General features: G+C 37.3%; 1 protein-coding gene across 1 annotated transcript in view; it reads left to right on the top strand.

Annotated features, from left to right (window-relative positions):
• LOC144253298 (von Willebrand factor A domain-containing protein 8-like) overlaps positions 1-25199 on the top strand; it is a 57062-nt gene that overhangs the window by 3205 nt on the left and 28658 nt on the right. The window contains exons 2-3 of the mRNA XM_077795199.1: positions 4980-5088; positions 8745-8901. Of these exons, the coding sequence (XP_077651325.1) occupies positions 5049-5088; positions 8745-8901 (197 nt within the window). The 5' untranslated portion in view covers positions 4980-5048. The remainder of the gene's footprint in view (positions 1-4979; positions 5089-8744; positions 8902-25199) is intronic.

Genomic DNA, 25199 nt, shown 5'->3' with positions numbered 1-25199 from the left:
GTTTGACCAGGTCATGGGCTGCTTGTATCTTTTCTTTAGTCAGGGGCCACTGAGGAACCCACACTGGTCTTTCTGATTTCCAAGTAATTTTTATTGTCTCAGTGGCCCTTTCTGAAAATCCAACCCATGTCGATCAAGGAACGGATCGACATTGGTATTGGTGCTGCTATGCCTTCTTCTTGTTTTTCTAATCTTTTTCCTTTCCTAAAACCTGTCTAGTCATAATAGCCTTTCTATCCTCCTGAAATGTGCATCCGTCCTTTCTCCCTATCTGTTCCTCAGACGTAAATAGTTTTTCCTCAGATGTGAGCGGTTTTTCTTCCGTCTCACTCATCTCCAGGGACAGGCAACTTAAAACAAAAGTGAAGCAAAACAAAAGAATAATCTTAAAATGGCCACCCATCCTCTCGCCCTACCCTCAGGGGCGAGCAGTTTAACTTATCACTTACCCTCAGTTGTTCCCCGTGTGGCCCACCAAATGTTTTTCTTGTCATTTTGATGGTCAAATATTAGTAAATTGGTATTTTGCCCTCCTTTTAGGCCACCCCTGTGGAATCTGTCATTTTAACTTGGACTGGGTGTTTTTGTTACATATTAATGGCTCCTAGTGAAGAACATCTTCCCAGTGAGAAGGTACTCTAAGACTCTGTAAACTCAGATCAGGATACATAGAACATTCCAGAGCACTGGGACAGTGGATGTTTTGAGTTATAGTTTCAAATTTTTAAAAAGATTTACCAAACACATTTGTGCCAGAAATCAGCATATATATAAGTCTTTGGAAGTTTGTAGGCAGAAAGAAGTAGGAAGGTAAGATAAGGGGGTTGGGTAGGGACTGTGGGAAAAGGGCTCCAGCCAGAGAGAGGGGAGAGGTTGCTGGCTGACTTGAAGAAGCCCATGAGAAAGGACAGAAAGCTATCTACACCAGAAGACAGGGCTTATACAGGACACACCAGGGACCAGCCACTGTTGATCACTTGTAATGTCACAAGTCACCCAGCATTGGTTTATCAGGGCCAGAAGGAAGGCCTCATAAACCCCAGGCCCCATCATAACATCTCTGCCTTCTTTCTGATTCCTAGACTTTCTAATAAAGGAAAAAGATTTCAAATCTCAATTAGTAATAAAGACACTTAGAATATGACTGCCTTCTAGGGTTAGTTATTTAGTGCGAGTGAATGTCAGCTACAGTGTCGTTAGTGGATATTAGTGATCAAAAGTCAGAGTCTTCTCTGCTTTGTAGAGGTAGTGAGGGATTAAAGAGGGCAGAAGGTCATTGAGTATTTGAAAGTAAATGTTACCAACGGGCCAGGCAAGAACTGAAGATAAATTGCATATTTGATGGCTTTGCCAGAGATGAAAATTGGAAAAGTTACCTATGAGACAAAGGTATTTTTGTCATGCATTGTCATTGTAAAAGTACAGAGTCTTTTAAAAACTGGTGATTAGCTTTTTATTTTTTTTTAGCCAGCTGACATCATATGAAAGATCATCATTCCTATGTACATGTTAATGCAACTTCCATCCTTTCTGTAACTGTGAGAGAACAGAATAACAGAAAGTTATTCTGTGGGTATGAATAACCTCAGACTCTAATATGATTCAGGCAGATGTGGTCAGTACCATATGACGGCCTGTATCACCCCATGCTATGATTTTGCTTCCATTTATGCAATATCTTAATAGAAGCCAAGATCCTTTTTCATGCATCTCTGTATCCTAGTGAGTTGTAAATACACCCCCAAATAGGCACAAGAGTGTTTGTGCTTATAAAACAAATGGATAGATACATTCAGTAGGTTGCTAATCCATCAAGAAAATAGTAGGCAGCTGTAATAAGTACAATCACTGATCTGATATAATTATGGAAGTGTTTAATGTCAGAAAATTCAAGGTATATCTTCTTAAAAGTAGAACCTTCTCAGAAAGTCAAGACAGTAGCTTCTGCCCTGCTGCCTTTTATTCATCCCTTAATAGATGAATCAATTAGTTCTCATGCCCTTGGGTCCAACTTGCAGAAAGCCCAACTAACAGTGACTCAAACTCTAAGGACACTTATTGTTTGTTTATGTCGAGGATAAAAGCTAAGTGACTCCAGGGCAGGATACCTAGCTCAAAAGTGTCTTAAGAAGAATACACTCTTCCTTCACTCTGCCACCTTCTTGTCACTACTTGGTCTCCAGGTGGAGGATACAGCTCTGTACGTCAAGTCCAAACTCACCTGTGTCCCAAGGCAGGCAGTGGGTGTATGTGTGTTTCGGTGTGCACACATGTGCAGTGGAGGTAGGAGAAAATAGTGCATTCAGGATAGTCAGAAGCTTTCCCCAGGATGTTCTCTTCTTACCTGGGAGGGAAAGCTTTCCTAGAAGCCTCTTGACAGACTTTCTCTGACATCTCAGGTCACATGACTTCCCCTAGACCAATTCTCTAGAACCTGCACAGGGGAATTGGATTTTGCTGCTTAATTCCATGATTCATCTGATTCTGTTCAAAAGAAAGAAAGAATGGATTTTGTGTAGGCAAGTAGAAATTTCTGCTTGGTAACAACTAGATGGAAAATGGTAAGCAACTATGTTGTCCACTCATACTTCCAAGAGCTAACTTGTCTTCTAAAATTATATCCTGGTTATTTATATCATTTCATTGATTTTTTTAAAGGTTGTGCTCAAGGAAGAGTTTAAAATATATGGGCCTTTCCCAGAATTATAGGGCTTCAGTGAGTCATGTCCCTTCCCTGTACTGGCTTTGGGTTGCTTTACTCTGAAACATTATGACTTATAGTTTACAAAATCCATGTTTTTTTCCATTTAAATTCATAAGTGAGAGGATAATGATTCTTAGGATCACTGCCCACATACCTCAAAGGAAGTAGAGGGTGTCCACTTTAGGAAACACGTCAAGGATTTTAGCTTGTGTATCAGGTTCTATCAAAAGTTATAAAAAGCCATATTTTCTGGTTTGAAGAAAATTTTGATTCCTTTAAGTAAATTCAGTAGTTTCTGTGTCTTTAGAATGACTTACTTGAGCTTTTTCTGGATGAAACCACCTCTCAAGGGAAATGCTTTACAAATGCTTCTCAACACAAGAATGACAGCAGACAGTAGAATGGCCAGTGGCTCTATAGCACACATCTGTCTCCAGGAAATAAACTTCCTCAAGTGACAGTCCTTCCTTGGTATCTGTTTGAGTTTGTGTTCTGAGTTGAACTCTTTGAGCCTTTCTGCTTGCCCCTTTTATGAAACTTTATGTCAAAGAGACCTTAAAATGGCTTTGACCAATCCTTGACATGTACATATGTAATCCACCTAGAGAAATATATTCCTTGAGTATAACAGCATTCATAAGACAACCCCAAATTAAATCAGCTTACTTTTAATTAAATAGTTCTAGAATTTTATGGCATTTTTTCTCTGAAATAAATCAGGGTTTGGCAAATGATTATTTTTTCAAGAATTAGTAAGTTTTCCAACATGTCTAGGCCCCCACCTGGGGTTGGTTGGGGTTGCCTTGTGGTCAATGCAAGCAGCACCATTTCCCAGCAGATGACATGGCAAGACACACAGGTGACAAAGAGCACATCAGTTCATTTCTCTCAGCACTTACACATTGTTTTCTGCCCCACTGATAGCTACTACAGGTGTCTTTGCAACTTTAAAAGCATGATTTTGGAGTTAACTATGGAAGCTATTAGTGGTGCTTTTTCTTTTGCCTTAGGCTATTAATTTCAGTACCTAAAATCTATTTTCTCAGAGGAGACTAACTGGAGTGTGTGAAATGTCTAAAGGAGATAAATAATGTTTGATGAAAGTACAAGACACAGTGAAATTTGCTTTTCATTTCACCTCTTCCAAATTCTTTTATATATTTTTAAATAATATACCAGAACGAACACACACACACACACACACACACACACACACACACACACACATACACACACACACATACAAAGTGAGGAATGGTGTTCAGAACAGTTTTTTCAATAAAACGATCACTGCTGAGACTATTTTTGGAACTTCTTTTTTTATAATTGGCTTATAGAAGAGTCAAACTCCATGTAAGCAAACTAGTCTCATTATTGAATTGCACATGGGTTTTGACTAAAACCCCACCTCATCACCTTATTAACCAGATTTGGTCCAGTGAATCAACCACAGGAGGTCAGTGCCAGGTAGAGTGACAGGGGAAGTTCCAAAAATGGTCTGAGCACTGACAGTTTAATTGCAAGAACTGTTCTGAACACCATTCCTCATTTTGGGGTGTGTATATTCTGGTATGTTGCTTTAAAATAAATGAAAGAGCTTTGGAAATAGGGGGAACTAAAGTGCCAGTTTTTCTGTTTGAATTGCAGGAATCATAAATTTAGTGTTAAAATAAAGACAAATTAGGAAAAATAGAAAACACCGTAACATTGGAGTGGGTCCAAAAAATAAACAAGCAACTTTTGATATATGTAGGAGAATAGAACATAAATCTACCACTGAGCCACATATATATGCATTTTCTGATTTTGTTTCTACATATTTTATATAAAATAGCATTTCTCAAAGTAATGGAATTTCTTTAAAAATGAAATGACTAAAATGTAGGTTTATTCACTGAGATTGATCGGCAAGGTGGTGATTTTTTTAAATGGCTGGGAAAGTGTCTGACTGTTGAGATCCATTTTCTCTGTGTCTCGGAGGTCTCCTTCTTTTTGTAAATGTAGCATGTTCTGTACCAGGGAAATTCTGAAGCTGAAACCCCACCCATTTCCTTTTCTTTTATAAAAAGAATTTGTTAAAAAAGTACTTCATCTTCTTTCCAATTAGATGGAGGCTAACTAAGGAAATTTTTGCCAGACACAAACAGCATCTGTCATGTATATAGCCTAAGATTATGAGATACCTTAAGGACTTGCAGGAAAAGAATTCTTTCTGTCATGCAATTTCTGGTGTTGGTCCCAGGATAGTGATAATATTTCATTTCTTCATTTTTAGATAACAATCAACAGAGACAGTGGAGAAGATGTGAGCTCCCCTAAATACGGGAAGGAGGACCCAGACAACATGCCCCATGTGGGTGGCAATACTTGGGCTGGTGGAACAGGTTGGTAGCACAGACGTGGCATTCTTGTGGGTCTGGCTTCCTATCAAGCCAGCACACTGCTCTGCATAACTCCCCAAGAAGGCTCAGAGACCAGCTGAGCTTCTCGGCCTTCCCTATTAGTCAGTCAATGTGTTCTTACCCTTGGCTCCAGTGTGGCATCAAGACATAAGAAGAACCTGGCATTTTGATTCCCATAGGCTCCACTGACCCAAGACCTAACACCATTCTCACCCCCTTGGAGTTGCTTCATTGGTAAAAGGGTGATACTAACTGCTTCACCAGGTCATGATTTGGACTGAAAAAAGATTGTGATAGTAAAAGCACTGAGCTCAGTGGCTGGCCTGAGGATGGTATTCATTCAAGTGTTAATCCCTTCTTTTAAACTGTGTGCACTTGGGTTTTTGCCAGAAATCTACAGTATATTCTTTCTTAAGCAACTGATTTGGTAAAGAAATAGTCCTTGTGTTTCACATCTCAGAAGTGAGTGTGATGAGGATGCAAGATTTTGAGAGAGGAGGGTTGGTTACTATTTGCACGGATGCCAAGAGTAAGCAAATGAATATTCCTTCCTCTCAGCTGCCAGACCCTACCATTGTTCCATGACTGCTTTCTTCCTATTTCCTTGGGCAGCTGGAGCCAACACATTTGCTGGGCCAACACATCTGCTGGGCCACAGGAATAGGGCCAGAGTGTTCACTGCCTGAGCTTATCTGAGCCCTAAGGAGAGCTGGCAGGGACTCCAAGCTTCACCTTCCTTGAGGACAATCTGCATCTCTTAGCCTTGTCAGCCTGGGCAGGAAATGGGTTTCTGTGCTAAGACAATGAGCTATCCAACAGGTTGTAGGCTTCTTGCCTGCTCTGTTTATTCATCAAGCAGCTCTTTAAAGAAAGGCTATTTTTAGAAATGTCCTTTGATCTGGAAGGTAGTATCAAGCCAACAGGATTTAATCCATATGGAATGCATTGAGGAACTAGCAGGCCAGATGTAGGCTCCCCAGCAGGGGACTGCTCCCAAGTGAAAGTTCTTATTTACTATTCAACTTGCATCTGCTAGCTCCAATATCTGTCCAGATGATACCTGTGTTTCCCCTTTTACTTTTCAGTTGATCAAGAGCCCTTGGCTTGAACTTGTCTTTTGATCTTTGTCATTTTTCTCCCTCAAAATTCTGTACATTGAACTTAGCTCTGGCCCAACCAGTCCTCAAAGTCCCCCTCCCTTGCCTACCTCCCTTGCCCACCTTGCCCCTTAACTCATGGACTGGTTTGGGATGTCCAAGCTTAGCTTTAAAGTTACGCCTTGCAGAACCTCCAGCAAGAGTTTTCACCTTAAAAGTACAAATTGAAAGCTCTGGGAAGTAGAAATCATGAAGAACTCTCATATCCTTTGTACCCCAGGGTAACTTTCCCTAGGAGCCACGTGACTCCTTCTGGCCCTCACTCACATCAGCCTCTACCAGTTGCAAGTTCTTTCCTCCTTTCTCCCAAATGATGACCTCTGAGCACCTAAGAAGTGCTGAGCTCCAGTTCACCTCCCCCCATAGCTAAGAATAGCCTCTGGAGGAAGGGAATGAGGTCCCAAACACGCCTTCCCATCAATAGCTCAGTGTCACTACCCAGTTCCTGTTCCCTCTGCCACAGGCTGATTGTGAATGGGAGCCAGGAATCACAAAAATAGAAGAAGTAATTTTCTAGCATCCAATTCTAAATAAAAATGATATAAGGTGTGCTCCAGTCAAAGGATGCTGTATTTAATAGGCTGTTGTCATGGTAGTTCCCAAAAGGAAACTACCTACCTGGACTTTCATAAAGGAAGTGGTTCATGCTAAGTGTTCCTTCTTAGTTTATTAGACCAATTAAAGCTTCAAAGTAGAAAAATAATTTATTATAATTTAGCCAAAGTCTAAAAGCTTTCAAATTTTTCACTTAATAAATCTAGAATTACCTCCTCCTGTGCATGGGAGTTATTTAAACAATAATTGTAAGATTGGTAACTTATGTAGCTCTTATTTTTTTGCCAGATACTTTTCTAAACATTTTTGCTTTATGACAGTCTCATGAAGTAAATCATATTAGTGTACTGGTTTTATAAATGAAGAGACTGAGACAGAATATTTGCATAATTTCCCGAAAGACACAGCTATTGAGTTGGAGTCAGGCTTCAAACTCAGGCAGTCTGCCTTAACTAGTATAGTATACAATACTGTGCTTACTGCAGTATACGATACCATCCCTCAACTGAGGTCTCATCATGAGTTCTCAAGTTATGTGTGAACAAACAAAATATACTGTTTACTAATAGTCTAATCCTTATAAAGCAAAGATAATAAGTTGGCCAACTCTAGCCAAAACATGTATATATTTTCTTTGGTCAGTGTAGCATTTATTGATTGATTGATTTATAGAAAAGATTGAACCCCAAGATGCTTAACCACTTGAGCTACATCCCCAGCCCTTTTCATTTTTTCTTTTGAGACAGAGTCTCACTAAGTTGCTTTAGGGCCTTGATAAGTTGCTAAATTTGGCTTTGGACTTATGATCCTCTTGCCTCAGCCTCCCGAGTCCCAGGGATTAAAGGTGGGCAACACCATTCCTAGCCAATGTAGTATTTTAAAATAATTTCATTTGGAATATATCTAGCCAATGTCACCACCACTTCTTATAATGTTACCTACCTAGCCTTATAGCCATTTAACTTTCATTTTTAACATAAATTGTTCATACAGTATTACATGACATATACTTATAAATATGTAAATGTGGGTTTATATTGAAAGGCTGCTCTGAAACTGTTAATATTTATCCATTGTATATTATTCAAAGCTAAAAGTCAAAGTTGATATAATAATTGGCTTCTGATCTTAGTTAAGCCGGAGGTCATCATTAGGTCACTTAACTTCTCTGTGTATTGTTTTTCATTATTTTCAAAACAAAAGAAATTTTATCTATAGCTTCACTGTCTTTTTCTATTTTGTGGGAAAATAAGGTAATAAGTGAAGGAAGAGTTGCTCATTTATTTAGCAGATATATAGTAAGTATTTATATTGTTCAAGCAATTAGGGCAGAGTTAAAAATATAAATAAAATATGATCCCATCCATTACATAGTTTTTAGGAAAAGGAAAAATAATGAAGAGTAATAAATAGTACACCTGAGTATCAATCCCTATGAGGTATAGGCCTCAGAAGAAGTGTGTCATAGAATTCGTAATGGAACTTGAAAAACATGTAGATTTGGATGGATAAGAAAAGTGGAAAATCATGCTAAATAGGGGAAAACCTTTATTTTAAGAAAAAGGTCATTTGAATTTTTAATTACTGTTAAGTACAATTAATATACTTCTCAGAAATATCTTTTTTTTGTGGGGTTGGGTAACCAGGGATTGAACTCAAGAACACTTGACCTCTGAGCCACATCCCCAGATCTATTTTATATTTTATGTAGAGACAGGGTCTCACTGAGTTGCTTAGTGCCTTGGTTTTGCTGAGGCTGACATTGAACTAGCAATTCTACTGCCTCAGCCTCCCAAACCACTGGGATTATGGGTGTCTACCACCATGCCTCGCTACTTCTCAGAACTATCTGCAAAACCGTAATCTAATTTTTGTTTTGTAGTCAGGTTCAGATTTATCATCTGTATTTTCCTTGTTTCTTTCCAGGAGGAAGAGACACTGCAGGTCTGGGGGGAAAAGGAGGTCCTTATCGGCTGGATGCAGGTCACACAGTGTACCAGATCTCTGATGCTGAGAAGGACGCCGTTCCTGAAGAGGTCAAGAGAGCTGCAAGAGAGATGGGCCAGAGAGCATTTCAACAGAGGTGAGTGTTCACGTCACATCTACAACAGTGCTGTTGACTAACAGACACATACATACTTGCACGCATGCATACATGCACACTGTTAGGTGCTAAACTCACATGGTACAGAGCCTGTAGCCTCCAGCTATACATACTTGCACGCATGTATGCATGCACACTGTTAAGTGCTAAACTCACATGGTACAGAGCCTGTAGCCTCCAGCTATGCAGATAATGGCAAGATCAGTGGGTTAATATGAGGTAGCACTCATTCCTGTGCCAGGATTTGGAGATGAGACAAAGCTAAATGAAGAGGGCACCAGGATAGAGTGCACAATATTGATGAGGGAGAGAGTCAGCTTGCCTGCCCACGAAAAAGGGTAAGAGCTGGAAAGAGATGAGCAGTAAGGTGGGTTGGGGAGGCTTTTTTGGCAGGTGGGGTCTTTGAAACCAGGCCAAGGAACCTGTGGCCTTCTGATGTTCCACAGCTGTTTTAGGGCACTTCATTGGCCCCATCCACTAGATGCTTCTCTAGACTTCCATGTTTATTCTTAAGCTAAAAAAGAAAAACACCAAAGAACCAGTAATATCTCCTTTCTGATTGATGGACTTGGTAGCACTTTGGGAAACAGACTCACATTTTTGTGCTCAATGAAAGGAGTTGGGTGCAGTTAGAAAAAGGTGTGCTCAAGTGTATGAGACTGATGAAATTCCCCCCATTACATGCTGTGCTTTCACATCTGCAAGTAAACAGTACAGAACAATAAAGAACTGCTGGCCACACTTTCAGGAAAGCCTGTGAGCCTCAGAATGGGCCTGAGAGGCAGAAGTGTTGCTCTCAGCCTTCCTGCTGGCTTCCCAGATGAGCACAGTTTATTTATGGTTATTGAATCTGAATTTGCTCTTCTGGAGAATGGAGACTTCACTCTTCCTTCCTCTCAGAGAGGTTATTAGGACAGATAACCATTTTTGGAATGAAAGTAGTTGAAATCTCTGAAAAAGACGCAGGAGAAAAATTATACTATAATGAAAAGTCATGTTAGAATTAAAAAGAATTGACTGTTTCATATGAATAGTAAAGTATCCATTTAGGAAAAGATTAATAGGTATTTCTCTCCCCTCCCCCCCAACCAGTTGCTATTGTTGCCCCTCTCAGTTCTTCACAGGTAATTATCCAGTCTAAATGCTTTACAAGCAGAGTGCTCTGGCACACAGGTCACTTGCAGGGAGACGGATAAGTCTTGCAGTGGTGCATGGGCACAAGTATGCAACCCCTCTCTGAGTGCCACTAATGATAAGGAGCCTGGTTCTGTTGAAGACCATTGCCCTCCAGGGGAATGAGGTCAAGGGGCCTTGGTGGTAAGACAGCTGAATAGTGGATATAAAGAGGAGAGGTGTATGATTTTGTCACTAATTCCCTCACTTTTCTCAGTGAGTATTGCTTTGGCTATTCTGGGTCTCTTATTTTTCCAAATGAATTTCATAAATGCTTTTTCTATTTCTAAGAATGTTATTGGAATTTTGATTGGAATTTTTTGAATCTGTCTAGCACTTTTGGTATTATGGCCATTTTGACAATATTAATTCTGCCTATCTAAGAACATGTGAGGTCTTTCTAAGGTCTTCTTCAATTTCTTTCTTTAGTGTTAGGTAGTTTTCATTGTAGAGGTCTTTCACCTCTTTTGTTAGATTGATTCCCAAGTTTTTGTTTGTTTGTTTGTTTTGACTTTTGTCTTTTGAGGCTATTGTGAATGGGATAGTTTTCCTAATTTCTCTTTAGCAGATTTATCATTGGAGTATAGGAACGCCATTGATTTCAGTATTAATCGTGTGATTTGAATGTTAATCGTGTATCCTGCTATTTTGCAGAATTCATTTATGAGCTCTCACAGTCTTCTGATGGAGTGTTTAGGGTCTTCTAAATATACAATCTGTCATCAACAAACAGAGATAATTTGAGCTTTTCTTTTCCTATTTGGATCCCTTTAATTTCCTCTTCTTGCCTAATTGCTCTGGCTGGGGTTTCAAGAACCATGATGAGTAGGAATAGTAAAAGTGGGTATCCTTGCTTGTTTCTGTTTTTAGAAGAAATTATTTCAGTTTTTCTCCATCCAGAATAATGTTGGCCTTGGGTTTGTCATACATAGTATTTTCAATGTTGAGGTAAGTTTCTTATATTGCCTAGTTTCTCAGTGTTTTAAAGATGAGTGGGTGCTGCATGCCTCCCATGTATTTTAAATCATCTCAAAAGTATTTATAATACCTAGTAAATGTAAATACTATGTAAATAGTTGATATACTTTATTGCTTAGGAATAATGATGAGAAAAATGTCTGTAAGAGTTCACTAGAAACATAGGTTTTTTTCCCCAAATATTTTGGATCTAAGATTGTTTCATCAGTGATATAAAACCCATAGATATGGAGGGTCAACTGTAAAGCTATCACCTTTATACTTGATTTGGAGACTTGCCAACACTAGGCAGTCCTCATCATCAGACAGAAGTCCACTCATTGCCTTGAATAGCCTGATAGTATTGATGGGTTCCTCATATCGTTAGCATAGCATTTAGTTAGCATTCATTTGAGTCTGATTTTAACCCAGATACTGGTTCCTATATATCAAGAATTGATCAATTCAGGCAAAACAACACAGGGAAACAAGCATGAGACATGCATAAAATGCAACAGAAACATTACATCAACAAAAAGTGAATGAAATAGTGAGGAACATGTACACACGTAGAAAAACATTTAGGATGGGTGTCAGCTGTGGAAATTGCATCGGCTACCATTTGCAAAACTAATCAGCCCCATATAGTAGTACATATAGTAATGTACATATGTATGTATGTACATACATTAGCTGCATGTACTACTATATGGGGCTGATTAGTACATACATTCATATGTACGTATGTATGTACATACATTATGTATATATGTATGTATGTACATACATACATACAGCTAATGTATGTTTCCCTCATAATTGATTTAAAATCATAGTATTTAACTGTAACCTGTAAGAAAAAATAAAATGAGAACCAAAATACCCAGACTCTTACATACCCATAAATACACCCTTTAAAAATGTACTGTGCCAGTTGATCCACAGAGATTACTAGAATGTTAAGCAGCTGTACCTGACAGTTTTGATCAGAGGTAAAGAAGTAGAATGATATATTTTTAGCGTTTTGTTGGCTTGAGAATATTACCAATAAGAAGCTTATCTAAACCAGGAGCTAAAATTTCCTATTTTCTTTCTTCATTCCTTTCCTCAGTCTTTCAGAATTTGTTACGTGCTTTGAATCTTGTAGGTTCTGAAAGATGACACAATCTGGAATATGTTTTCCATATTTCCTCATAATTAGACAGCATGTGATGTGCTTTTAGGTGCTATGTGATCACACCAAAGGTACTGCTATACTTGTAGCTGATCTGGCTACAGACTACTCTGCCCCAGATGACTTAGAACTGCCTGACTCCTTCCCTAATATGTATTTATATATCTCTATTTATGTATGTATTAAGTGTGTGTGTGTGTGTGTGTGTGTTACCTTCCCCATTCCCTCTCCCACCTAATTGCCTCCCCAACAAGGACAAGCTATGCCTACATATTTTTTTTCTAGTCAACACTAGTCTCCTTCCTTTGAGAGAGAACATACAGACTTCCAACACATGAAGTAAATAGGCAGCATATCCTACAGGGTTCACTGTGCCCAGCTTCTGTCAGCCTTGATACTTGAGATGTAACTTAAAAAATGAAAATTTATAAAGAAGTTTCAGAGATTGCCAAAGCTAAACATAAGAGGTATTGTTATGAGGTCAAGTCCTAGATACACATTCCTTTTCATTCTTTGAACAGAGTTATTAAGATTTAGAGGGGCACCTTGGTATGTCACCTTGAGAAACAACCATTCAGATGTTATAATGATTTTGTCTATAGTTACTCATTGATAGTGTTTTCAAATTGTTATCTAATAGCATTTATTCAGTACCATTGTACGCCAGGTGTTTTGCTAGATATTGGATATTCAAAGAAAAAAAAAAGAAAATGTGATCTTTCTTCCAGATAAATAGAATAGAAAGCATCGAAGTGCATTACACATAAGTATTTTTAATGAAATCTTTTCTCCAATTGTACACATAAACATTTATGCATTTGTTTGTACTGGATCTAAATGTGAAGCATATTTTCTACTTTGGAAAAGTTTGAGAAATGCTATGAGAAAGGGAAATAGACCTAACTCCTAAAGCAATGAAGCATAAGATTCCATGATGGACGTCTATAAAAGTATGTGGAAAAGGAATGGACTGTTTTACTCAAGAGATTAAGCAAGACTTCCTAGATGTGGCCTTTGAACTGGAACTTGAAACATTTTGGTGTTGACCAACAGAGCTGGGTGGTAAGGCAGGAATGATCAATCTGCCCCCTGGTAGTCTTAGCCCAGCATTGTCAGGCTCTAATAAGCCCTCAGCACTCTAATTTTGATTCTTCCCAGTGCCTGTCAGAGAATAGAAAACACTTATTCTTCCTCAGCATTTGAGGTTTCTCTTCCAACCCACATGATAAATATACTTTACATAAGAATTTCAGCTAAATACTTGTGATCCTTTCTTCCAACATTGTGCGCGCGCGCGCGCGCACACACACACACACACACATAAATGATTGTGTTATTAGATTAGGCTTTTGAGGTGTGTTCATTATTCCCTGGCCAATATTAGCCCCTATATATTTATGCTCGTAAATGTGTGATTGAATTAGTGTGTTATGGCTTCAACACTGTAAAACCCAAGAGGTTCTCAGAGAAAGACCCCTCTACTTAAGATTAATTTAAGAAGCCTTCTCTTAAATAATCCTGAATCTTGTTTCACTTCAGTCATCTATTTGAATCTATTTTGAACATCTGTTATCTGTTAGGTACCATGCTAAGCACTGTACCCAAAAAGATGGAAAAGCTACAGACCCTAGTTGGGGAGACAGAGGACAGGCAGTGATAGCTGGGATAGTAAATGCTGTGTCCGAGGAAGGAATGAAATGAGAAGAAAGCACACAACTCACTGAAACTTTAGAGTGGAGCACAAAAGAAACCAGAGACATGGGAAGGGAGAAACTTCAAAAATCATATGAAAAATTTTATGTTAGAGGTGGGGCAGCTTGGCTGGTGGCGACTGCTGGGGGTAAGGGGGGAACTCAGGCAGAGAGAGGACAACATGATTTATTTTTTAAAAAAATTTGAATTGAATTTGGGGAACGTGTGGAATAGAGAGGGTGGCTCAATATGGACCCAGTTAATGGGAAAGTAATTCAGTGAAATCCAACCCCAAATCACTTGGCACGTGGTTGAGTTCAGCAGGAATTAGGGATCACCCCTGTGAAAGCTGGTTACCAGTACAGGACCTATGTATAAGCACTGTGTGGCAGCCAGCAGACAGTAGATCAGGAACTCATAAAGGAAGTTGCCAGCAGTCATCTCTGATGAATCCCAGAGTGTGACTCAACCACAGTGACTGAAATAGGTGCACAGAAAATTGTGCCTGGAGCAAACAGCCTCCTAATTTCAAGGACAAAGAGCTACCCACCAGAGGTTCTGGGAAGATGCTAATAAGGGCCACACAGGAACTTCTGCATCCCAGGCTGGGTACCTGGTAATTCGTGTTAACAGTGGTGCATAGGAAACTTTAGTCCCTATACCCTGAAAGTGGATTTTAATGAAAACCTCAAGATCCAGACATCCAACAGAGATCAGAATCACCCCAACAATAGGGGGCCTCCAGCAAATCTCAAATACCTACCAGAGTTCCAAAGTTCAGCCAAGACTAAACCCCAACTACTGCGACTTCCAGTTTTGAACTCTACACCACCCACACTTACAGGAATACACCATTTGTCAGCCTCCCCGGTGGATCCCACCCTTTACTGAGAGACTGGAAGCTAAGAGATCTCCCTAGCCACAAGGACTGCAGCTGGTTAGGACACAAAGATGTGAGTCCTAATAACCCCCAGCTCTTCACTCAAGGGTTCAGAGCCAACAATAGATATAAACAATGCAAAACAATAGATATAAAAATGCAAACCTGTCACTTTCAAGAGTTTGACCACCTCAGAGGAAACGAGCATTTTATTTCCCATTAAGTTTTTTCTTCTGTTTTTACTCATCTCCGTTTTTTCACTTTTTTCTATGTATTCTCCCTAATTTTTTCTCTTCTTTTTTTTCCCCTAATTTTTACATGGTTAAAAATTTAAAATTTTTTATTGTATTTTTTTCCATTTTCTGCAAGTTTTGGTGTATGTGTGTGTGTGGGAGGGGGGTATTCTCACTGTGTGAATAGGTTTGAAAAATATATTATGTAATTTTACTTCATATAATTGCTTTCTTTTGCACCTGTTTATGATTTAGCCTTGTTTTGACTTAGGTGGGATATAATTATATATAGGCTTTAACTGATTTGATCTTACATTTGCTTATTTGTTTGTATACTGGTTTTTGTCCTTAGTACCACTTCTTTAGTTTCTCCACACCCCAATACCAAATGTTCATGCTCCCTCTCCTCTTTTGTCTTTTAATTACATATAGTTATTTTTTGTTCTTCCTGCTTTATAGTCAACATCAGCTACCTATCTCCTGACTCTCTTTTGTTTACTTTTTAACATATTTCAAACCTTTTCTTGCCTTCCTACCCTATTTTCTCTTTACTTAAGAAACTTTAATTCTACTGTCTAATAGAATTAGATAGTTAATGTAATTCTTATCCCACTCATGTTGCTGTGATATTGATAGAATACACGACATAGTAGACTCCTGCTGTTTAATTCATGATTGAGTTCATGATTTTTTATTTTTGGTATTGATGGTACTGATGCTCACCTCAACATTCCTATATAGGTGGCAATTATTGCTATAGATATCAAAGTGGACAGCAGACACTGTACATCTGTTGCTAACAATAGTGCTATTCCTGGCTCCCACTTCCTGTAAGAGGGGCTGGAAACTGATTGGAACATTTCAAGATCATAGAGTCGAGATCTCACTGTGGAGCAATACTCACAATTCAGCCAAGTAAGTAACAGCAAATCTCACTCCACACATGATGATCTAGCCCCACCCGAGCCTTCACATTACTTCAAGGGCAGAGAATTGAGGAAACAAAACTCCCAAACTAAAAAAAAAAAAAAAAACAGGTCTCAAGGAGGAACAATCAGAGGGGCACCTCAGATTGCACTGTGGGATATCTACTCATAAAGCAAAAAAGATAAATATCCAGAAGAGGACTTAAAAGGAGAATCCATCTCAACTGATGCACAACTCCAACCAAGATCTCTGAAAACATGAGGAAATAAGCCAAGAAATCTCCTCCAAAATTCAGAGTCTCCCAACAAAGGATCCCACAGATATGGAAGTAGATGAAATTTCAAAGATTTTAAAAATGATTATTAAAATGCTAAACTAAAAGAAGATCTAAGCAATGAATGAAGAAAGCTAATATTGGAGATAAAAGACCACTTCAATAAAGAAATAGAAATATTGAAAAGAAACCAGTCAGAACTCATGGAAATGAAAGACACAAATCACACATCACAAAAGCTCAACTGTGGAACCAACCTAGATGCCCGTAAATGGATGAATGGATTAAAAATGTGACATATATACACAATGGAATATTACTCAGTAATAAAGGAGAATAAATCATGGCATTTGCAGGTAAATGGATGGAATTAGAGAAGATAATGCTAAATGAAGTTAGCTAATCCCAAAAAAACCCAAATGCCAAATGTTTCCTTTGATATAAGGAGGCTGATTCATAGTGGGATAGGGAGAGGGAGCATGGGAGGAATAAAGGAACTCTAGATTGGCCAGAGAGGGTGGGAAAAGAAGGGAGGGGGCGTGGGATTATAAATGATGGTGGAATGTGATGATCATTATTATACAAAGTACATGTATGAAGACATGAATTGGTGTGCAAAAACTTTGTATAAAACCAGAGATGTTGAAAATGGTGCTCTATGTGTGTAATAAGAATTGTAATGCATTCCGCTGTCATATATTAAAAAAAGAAAGAAAGAAAGAAAATTCCACTGGAAACCATCACCAACAGATTAGATTTCATAGAAAACTTGAGTCCTTGAGGACAGAACTTCAACTTCAGGCCTCCAAGACAGGGTAAAATGTCTCAGATGGGGGTGTTCTGGCGGCCAGCATGGAGGTGGCAGGACCAGCTGGAGCTGGGGGAGTCACTAACTCTGAGGGAGAAGTCACCCAACCAGAGGGCTGAAAGTCCAGGGAGGGAGCAGAGGCCCCACGGGGGTGACTGAGCCCCTGGTGGCAAGTTTCTAGTCAAAGTCCAGGCCAGGCCTCTACCTTTAAGGCAGAGTGCCAAGGTGACAGGAACCCTGCACTCCCCAGAATTCTGAATGCTTTGGTCATAATTGATCCCTGCAACGCTCCAGGACATTCAGCTAGAAGGTGGATGGTCATAGAGCGGTTTTTGGAGCAGAGCTGAGGGCTCTCTGAAGCTCTAGCAATGTTTCATGGTTTAGAGGCCTAGGCTTCGGCTTGGGCCAGACCTTGGGTCAGGTGGGAGGCAGCTTGGCTTCCCCCACTGGCCAAGTCTCCAGCTGCACCACAGATACGCCTGTGGAGGTCTCCAAAGCTGTGGAAGACAGTTCCCTTCGTTGTCGAGGAAAAAAAATTGAAACCACAGAATCAAGGTTGAGATCAGAGAACACAAGACTTAAAAAGTATTCTACTGATCTGGAAAAAAAGGATGAAGCATCACAGCTTCAAATAAACCTTCTGTGATGGAGCAGAGTGATCCTGCTGCAGAAAAGGGAACAATTTCTCCACAGAGTTCATCAGTGGGAGAAGTGTTCAGACTCCAACAAGCCCTGTTTGATGCTGAAAATGAAAGAATGAGACTCAGGAGTTTAAGACAGGATACCAGCCTTGCTGAAGACAATCTGAAACTTCAAATGCATGTCCAGGTTTTAGAAAAAGAGAAGTCCTTATTGAGTCAAGAAAAGGAAGAACTTCAGATATCACTTTGCAAACTGAGCTGGGAATATGAAGTCATTAGAAGTGTGGCTTCAACAGACATGTATTTGAATGTACAAATACATGACTTAACACTGAACTTGGAGGCTAAGGAGCAAGAGCTGTATGAGAGTATTAACGAAAAGCAAATGCTGAGAGCTGAGTTAGAATATCTGTACAATGAACACCGGGAAGCCATAACTCACATGAATTGGATAATAGATGACCTATCAAAACAGCAAAATGAAGGAGATGGTCTAATCAAGAAGTTGAAACAAGATCTGGATGATGAAAAAGAGAGAGTTCATCAACTTGAGGAGGATAAAATGGACATAACTAACGAGTTGCATGTACAGAAAGAAAAGTTAACTCAGAGTGCACTGAGCCTCAGTGATTTGCATTTAACCAAGCAGAAGCTTGAAGCTAAAGTCAAAGATTTAGTAGGTCAGCTAGGTCAGTCACAAAAAAGTAGTTTAAACATCCAGCAGGAAAACCTGGAACTTAAGGAATACATTAGCCAAAAGGAAGAGGAACTATGTAGAGTTCGGAACGAGTTAAGACATGCTGTTAATGAAGACTCTAATTTTAAGGATGACTTGCTTAAAGAAGGGGAAGTCGAAATTACAAACTTGAAGCGAAATCTTGCAGAAGTAGAACAGCTCAATGAAAATTTAAAGAAAGTTGCTTTTGATCTGAAAACGGAAAATGACAAGTTGATTTCAGCATGTGAAGATGTAAGGCATCAGTTGGAAGAATCTATTGCTGGTAACAACCAAATTTCTCTAGAAAAAGACACTATTATGGAGACTCTGAAAAGAGAGAAAGAACAGATCCAAGTAGAACTGTGTCAGGCCAAAAAGAGACTGTTGGAAGAGGCAAACAATTACAGGCAGACTATTCAGGAACTCTCAAATGTATGTAATTGGAATACCTCTGCCTTACAGCTGGAACAGGAGCGTGTAGTGCAACTCAGTCAAGAGAAAGACTTTGAAATAGCAGGACTCAAGAAGAATATTGAGCAAATGGTTACTGATCAAAAAGAAACTAAGGAAATATTGGCATCTTGTTTAGAAGAACAGAAGCAATTGATGCAACTTATAAATGAGAAAGAAGTTTTTATTGGCCAACTCAAACAAGAAAGTTCAGAACTGCAAAAGGATTTAGATAAGTATTCTCAGGCCTTAAAACAAAATGAAACTTTAAGGCAGACCATAGAGGCAAAAGACAAAAGTCTTAGCTCCACAAAGGAAGAAAACAGACATCTGCAAGAAGAATTGGAAAGACTTAGGGAACAGCGGAATCGAGTTGGAGCTGTGGCTGCGCCTCAAACCCTCGATAGTATCACAGAACTAGAATCTGAGGTATCTCAACCAAATGTCATCAAGAATCTTCTGGAAGAGGAAGTTACACATCATCAAAAGATCATTGAAGATCAAAACCAGAGTCAAATGCAACGACTTCAGTCTCCACAGGAGCAGAAGGAGGAAATGGATAAATTTAAATACCAGTATGAGCAGATGAAGGCTGCACATCCCCAACTGATTTTTAAAAAAGACAAGGAAATTAAGAATTTGCAGAAAACCATCAAACAAATAAAAGCCCAGGGGCATGAAGAGAGACAGGACATTCAAACAGAGAATGCTGATAGTTTTCCAGAAACAAAAGAGAAAAGCCTTAATATAGAAAATGGGAATGAAAACCATGCCATGTGTAAAGCCAAAATGGAAAAATTTGTGAAAAGAATCAAAGAACGAATACTTGACATTCAACTTTGTAATTCAAAGAATATATCTTTAACCAAAAAGATCCATCAGCTGTCTGAAGAGGAGGTTGAGAAACTCACTCAAATTATCCAGCAGAAAGACATGGAGAGACAAGCTCTTTGTGCTTGAATGTCTCTAGTTTCATACACCTAAGATGTCCTTGACCTCCAGCAGCAACTCCTCCAGACCTTCACTATGGAAGGAGAACAAGGATGATTTGTTAGTATCCATTTAAATATTTCAATTGGCTACAAAGTCACTTCAGGTGAAATTCAATTTTCTAGGTGTTAAATATAGCTATTTTGAATGGGAAGATCCAAAAGTGTCCCCAACATACCCTTGAGACCAGATGAACCAACTAGGCTTAATAGTTCTTTATCAGGACTTTTTATTCAACATTGTCCAAATACTAAAACAAAATTACACTTGGAGGGCCCAAATATGAAATTTAGTGGTTCAATTCTAAGATTCTCTTTATCAAAATTCTTTAATCAAAACTTATCCATTTAACTATTTCAATTGGCTACAAAGCCACTTCAGGTTAAATTCAATTTTCTAGGTGTTAAATATGTCCATAAGGAAAATGGTTTCTACACGTTAAGTGTGAGTCAAACCAAAAGTCTTAATACATCAATCATTTCCAATGGAAAAGTTAATTTGTAAGAACGTATCATTAAAATCTGGACTGTTTATCTAAACGATTCTCTGGGTTATCAAAACGAGTATTTAAAATTAATCTTTTTTTATTTTTGTAAATTAAGATAAAAGATGAATCAAGAGTTTCCAGCTTGAGCTGGGTGAAAGTCGGAGAGGAGAGAAAGCAGATTATGTGGCAGTTGCTTCTCTGACACCTGTAGTTTCCAGAACCATTAAGAACATTTTTATTAAAATTAATTTAGTATGAAACAAATTTTTAAATATAAATTATATTATAGTTAAATATAAATTAATATTATTACCTTTAATTTAAATGTATTTTAATAATTAATTTTATGATAGTTTTATTACCTTTAACTTTATTTTTTGATGTAGCACTTAAAATTTTATTTGTATTGCTTTTTAATTTAATAAAATTAATTTATATAAAATTATAACATAATTTATATTTTAAATTTATTAAATTTTATTTAAATTAATAAAATGTAAAGAAATGAATTTAAATAAAATTTAATATAAATCTTATTCATCAATATTCATTAAATAATTTAATATAAATTTTCATACAATTAATTTTAATGAAAGTGTTCTTAGTGGTTTTGGAAGCTCCAGGTGTCGGAAAGGTATTTGTTTTATGATCTGCTTTTTTCTCTTCTCCGATTTCACCTAGCTTGGGCTGGTAACTTTTGATTTATCTTTTTTCTTAATTTACAAAAATCAAAAATAGAAGACAAAATACCTGGTAGCTATAAATATGTATCATCTTTTCTTCCTTTTTATTTCTTTTTTAAAAATTTTCTATCAGTTTCAACTTTTTGGTTTTTTTACACACCAGAATTAAAATACCTAACATAGAAAAGAAGGCAAGAGCACTAAAAGCTGCAAAAAAAAAACCATCAGGTATCATTTAGGAACAAGCCACAAAGGCTAACTTCTGGCTTCTGAACTCAGATCCTAAAGAAGAACAAGGCCCAGAATGAGATATTCAAGAAAGCTCTTAAAGAAAAATTTTGTCAGTCGAGATTTCTAAATCCAGCAAAGCTCTTTCAAAATCAATGTAGAAAGAATTGCTTTATATGACATGGATAAGCTAAAAGAATTTATGATCACTGAAGAAGCACTACAAAGAATACTCAAAGATAAACTGCACAAAGATATACCCAAAAAATAACTCCCAAAGCTCCTAAATAGATGATGACCATGAGAAGAGCAACCAACTAACTGAAAATTAAGACAGAATTAAATGTAGTAAACAAACCAAAATATCAGAAAATTACAAACCCATATTCACAATAACCCTGATTGCATCTGGCCCCAACTCCTCAGTTAAAAGACACAGATTAATGGATTGAATCAAAAAACAAAATTCCACTAAATGTTGTTTGCAAGAACCTCTATCACCAGCAGACAGGTCATCCAAGTATAAAATTAATAAGGATTTTTCTGACTTTAATACTAAAAATCAAATGTACCTAATAGACATCTAGACACTATTTCACCCCCAAACAGCTGAAATGAATTTACCTTTTTCCAGAAGCTCATGGAATCTTTTCCATTATTGATCATATTTTAAAATGAGTACAGCTTGCAAGACAATATTTATTGAGCTCTGCATGTAAAATATGTTCATGAATTTGATGTGCTTTGACAGAAACATGTGTTTTTCCAATAGCAAACAAGCATAAAAAGAAATCCAAGTGTTGCTACAACTGCAGTTCCTAGAACCCATTATTTAAAATCCATTTTTTATTAAAATGTGACTCTATATTTTCAGAAACATGGGTTAATTATAAACCCAAATTTTTCTTGCTATATTTCATGATATTCCCTGTAAAGTGTATTTTTAATTTGTTACATTTATGTTCCTCTCAAGAATGCTATAAAGCTATATCACATTTTTCCTTAGAAATAAAATCATATACTTTCAAAGGCTTTTGATGACTATTATTGTGGGACCAAAAAGGTAAAAGGTTATAACTTTCAAATGTCATTTTCTAATTATAGTGAGCAAATCAGAAAGTGATTTCTCTGTCTATTACTGGTAGAATCTCTATGAGGGCTTTCAGTAGTACTTCCTTCACCATCTATTTTTGAAATGCACAGAATCTTCTAAAACCCAATGTGGGACTACAACTTAAATGTTCTTGTGTACAGCCATGACAGTGACAGATACAGAGTTAGCACACAATCAATTCTTAGAGAATCATGGAAAGAAATACATGGAAAAGATGACTAATTTATATTAAGCACCATTGATCCATTCCCTCTTTTAAAGAAAATATTCTGGGGCTATGAATAAGTGCAGTTCAATGCAACTTAGGTAACAAAGGTTGGCCTTTCTTTAGGCACTAGTCCATAAGTTTTGACTTTTGAAGATCTCAGTAAAATATTAAGACCTATTTTCAGTTTTAGAAATCATTAGATTATTTAATTGCATTCAGTAAATTTAGTTTTTCAGTGCACAGACTGAGTAACCGCCACATCGTTTGTGGTGGTACAAGAAGCCTGGTCCTCTCTTGGAAAGCATGCTTCATTCTTTGTTTTGGTCAATAACTCGGAAAACAGTCTGTCTCAGCAGGTCAGTGTTACAGAATTGTTTTATATAATGGTTACGTGTACATGTATCTTTGGGAATCTTTCTTGACCCAGAAAGGCATTGCCTTTCTGACCTTTTCCTGCCATATCTCCTAGTGATATGTATCTGTAGAGCCAACTTGGACCAAGATGATCTAGGGATGTGCCTATGTGGTAACCCTTGGCAATGTCTCTATTATTTTTATCACTTACCCCTGTTAGAAAATATTCCCTGTTACAGAAATCTCAGAGATGGAAGTTCGTTTTGAATCTTTAAGGTTTTCAAGAGTACCCACTAAGACTGCAAGTCCCCTGGGCAGTGTAATGTCCAGTGGTGTGCAGATAAGCCAGCTCCTCACAGGCCAGTAGGGAGAGTTAACAATGCCAGTTTCCTGGGTATAAGCATTTCCTCCAAGGCTGATGACTAGCTACCAAAAGTTGAAAGTTTGTTTGTAAAATTCCTGAATATTGAGCAGTTATCTCTCACAAGCTGGTACAATTTGGCTCCAGCATGCCACTGGCTTAATTAAGTCTTTATCAACCAACTGCCTGAGGAGAATGATGACAGTTACCTAAGAGCGAGGATTTTGAGAAACAAGGCAATGGAATGTGAATAGGAAGAGAGAGGTGAAAGAAAAGAAAAGGGAAGGGAGGACTGAGAACACAGACTAGATGGTGTCATGCTGTCTCTGGGAAATGTAGTTGCCTAGAGTTGTACCAGTTGCAGGTGTGCAGGGCCCTTCTTGAACTGGGAGCTTGGTTTGAGCCAAGAATGGGAGAGAAGTCTGTCCTCGAGTGAGATGATGCCCCTGGGTTCATGTGTAGGGGCCTCCTTTCTTATATCCATTGTATTTCAGAACAAAGAAAACGTGCCACTTGATATTGCATTCTTTCCAGAAGTAATGCTTCCATTGATAACAAGATTATCTGAAATTGTCAAATACAAATCAGTAACCACCTCCTTAAGAGAAGCAAATCAGCAAGTTTGTGATTTTAGGGAAACTGTTATTTTCATTAACCTTTTGGGCCATACAAGGAGACTGACATCCCTATAAACTATGAAAATTGTGAGGTTTACAGACTTTTAAACTAAGGTTAAAAATAGAAACATCAACTTTCTTTCACTCCCTAGGAAAGGCCTAACCTTGAGAAATTTCTTTTGTAAATCATTAGCAGGAATATTTTAGCTCTCCTCTCCTGACAAGCTTTAAGATCATTATTCTGAATGTTACCATATCCCCAGCGCATATTGTAGAGCAACGTGATAAATAAATAAAAAGACAATCTTAGAAAAATTTATTAAGGCAATTTTCCTTATATAAGGAAAGTAAATTAACTCAGGAATACACCTATTATAAATCTGTAAGAATGTATCATTAAAATCTGGACTGTTTATCTACATGCTTCTATGGGTATTTAACAATAGGAGTATTTAAAATTAATCTTTGTATTTTTGTAAATTAAGATAAAAGATGAATCAAGAGTTTCCAACTTGAGTAAAGTCGGAGAGGAGAAAGCAGATTATGTGCAATTACTTCTCTGACACCTGTAGTTTCTAGAACCATTAAGTACATTTTTATTAAAATTAATTTTAAAATTCAATATAAAATAAAAGTTTAAAGTATATTATAATTAAATATAAATTAATTTTATTACATTTAATTTAAATTTATTTTTAAAATTAATTTGTTAGTTTTATTACATTTAATTTAAATTTATTATTTAATTAGTTTTGTTTATTAACTTAATAAATTAATTTATATTAAATTATAATATAATTTATATCTAAAAATTTATTAAATTTTATTTAAATTAATTTAATAAAATAAATTTAAATAAAATTTAACATAAATCAGATTATTTAATATTAATTACATAATTTTATATAAATTTTCATACAATTAAATTAATTTTAATGAAAGTGTTCTTAGTGGTTTTGGAAGCTGCAGGTGTCAGAAAGGTATTTGCTGTATGGTCTGCTTTTTTCTCTCTCCAACTTCACCTAGCTTGGGCTGGAAACTTTTGATTTGTCTTTTATCTTAATTTACAAAAATTAAAAAGGGAAGACAAAATACCTAGTGTGTGTGTATGTGTGTGTGTGTGTGTGTATGTGTGTGTATATATATATATATATATATATATATATATATATCAGCTTTTCTTTATTTCTTTTTTTAAAATTTTCTCTCAGTTTCAACTTTTCCTTTATTGGATTTTAAAGCTCTTTTAGGATAGGGACATGTGGTTTATCTTTTAAACCTCCAGCAATTTACTAAAAATAAAAGAAA

The sequence above is a fragment of the Urocitellus parryii genome, chromosome 2 (genome assembly GCF_045843805.1).
Source record: "Urocitellus parryii isolate mUroPar1 chromosome 2, mUroPar1.hap1, whole genome shotgun sequence".
Lineage (NCBI taxonomy): Eukaryota > Metazoa > Chordata > Mammalia > Rodentia > Sciuridae > Urocitellus > Urocitellus parryii.
The sequence above is the reverse complement of the archived record's forward strand: the minus strand, read 5'-3'. Positions and strand labels throughout refer to the sequence as shown.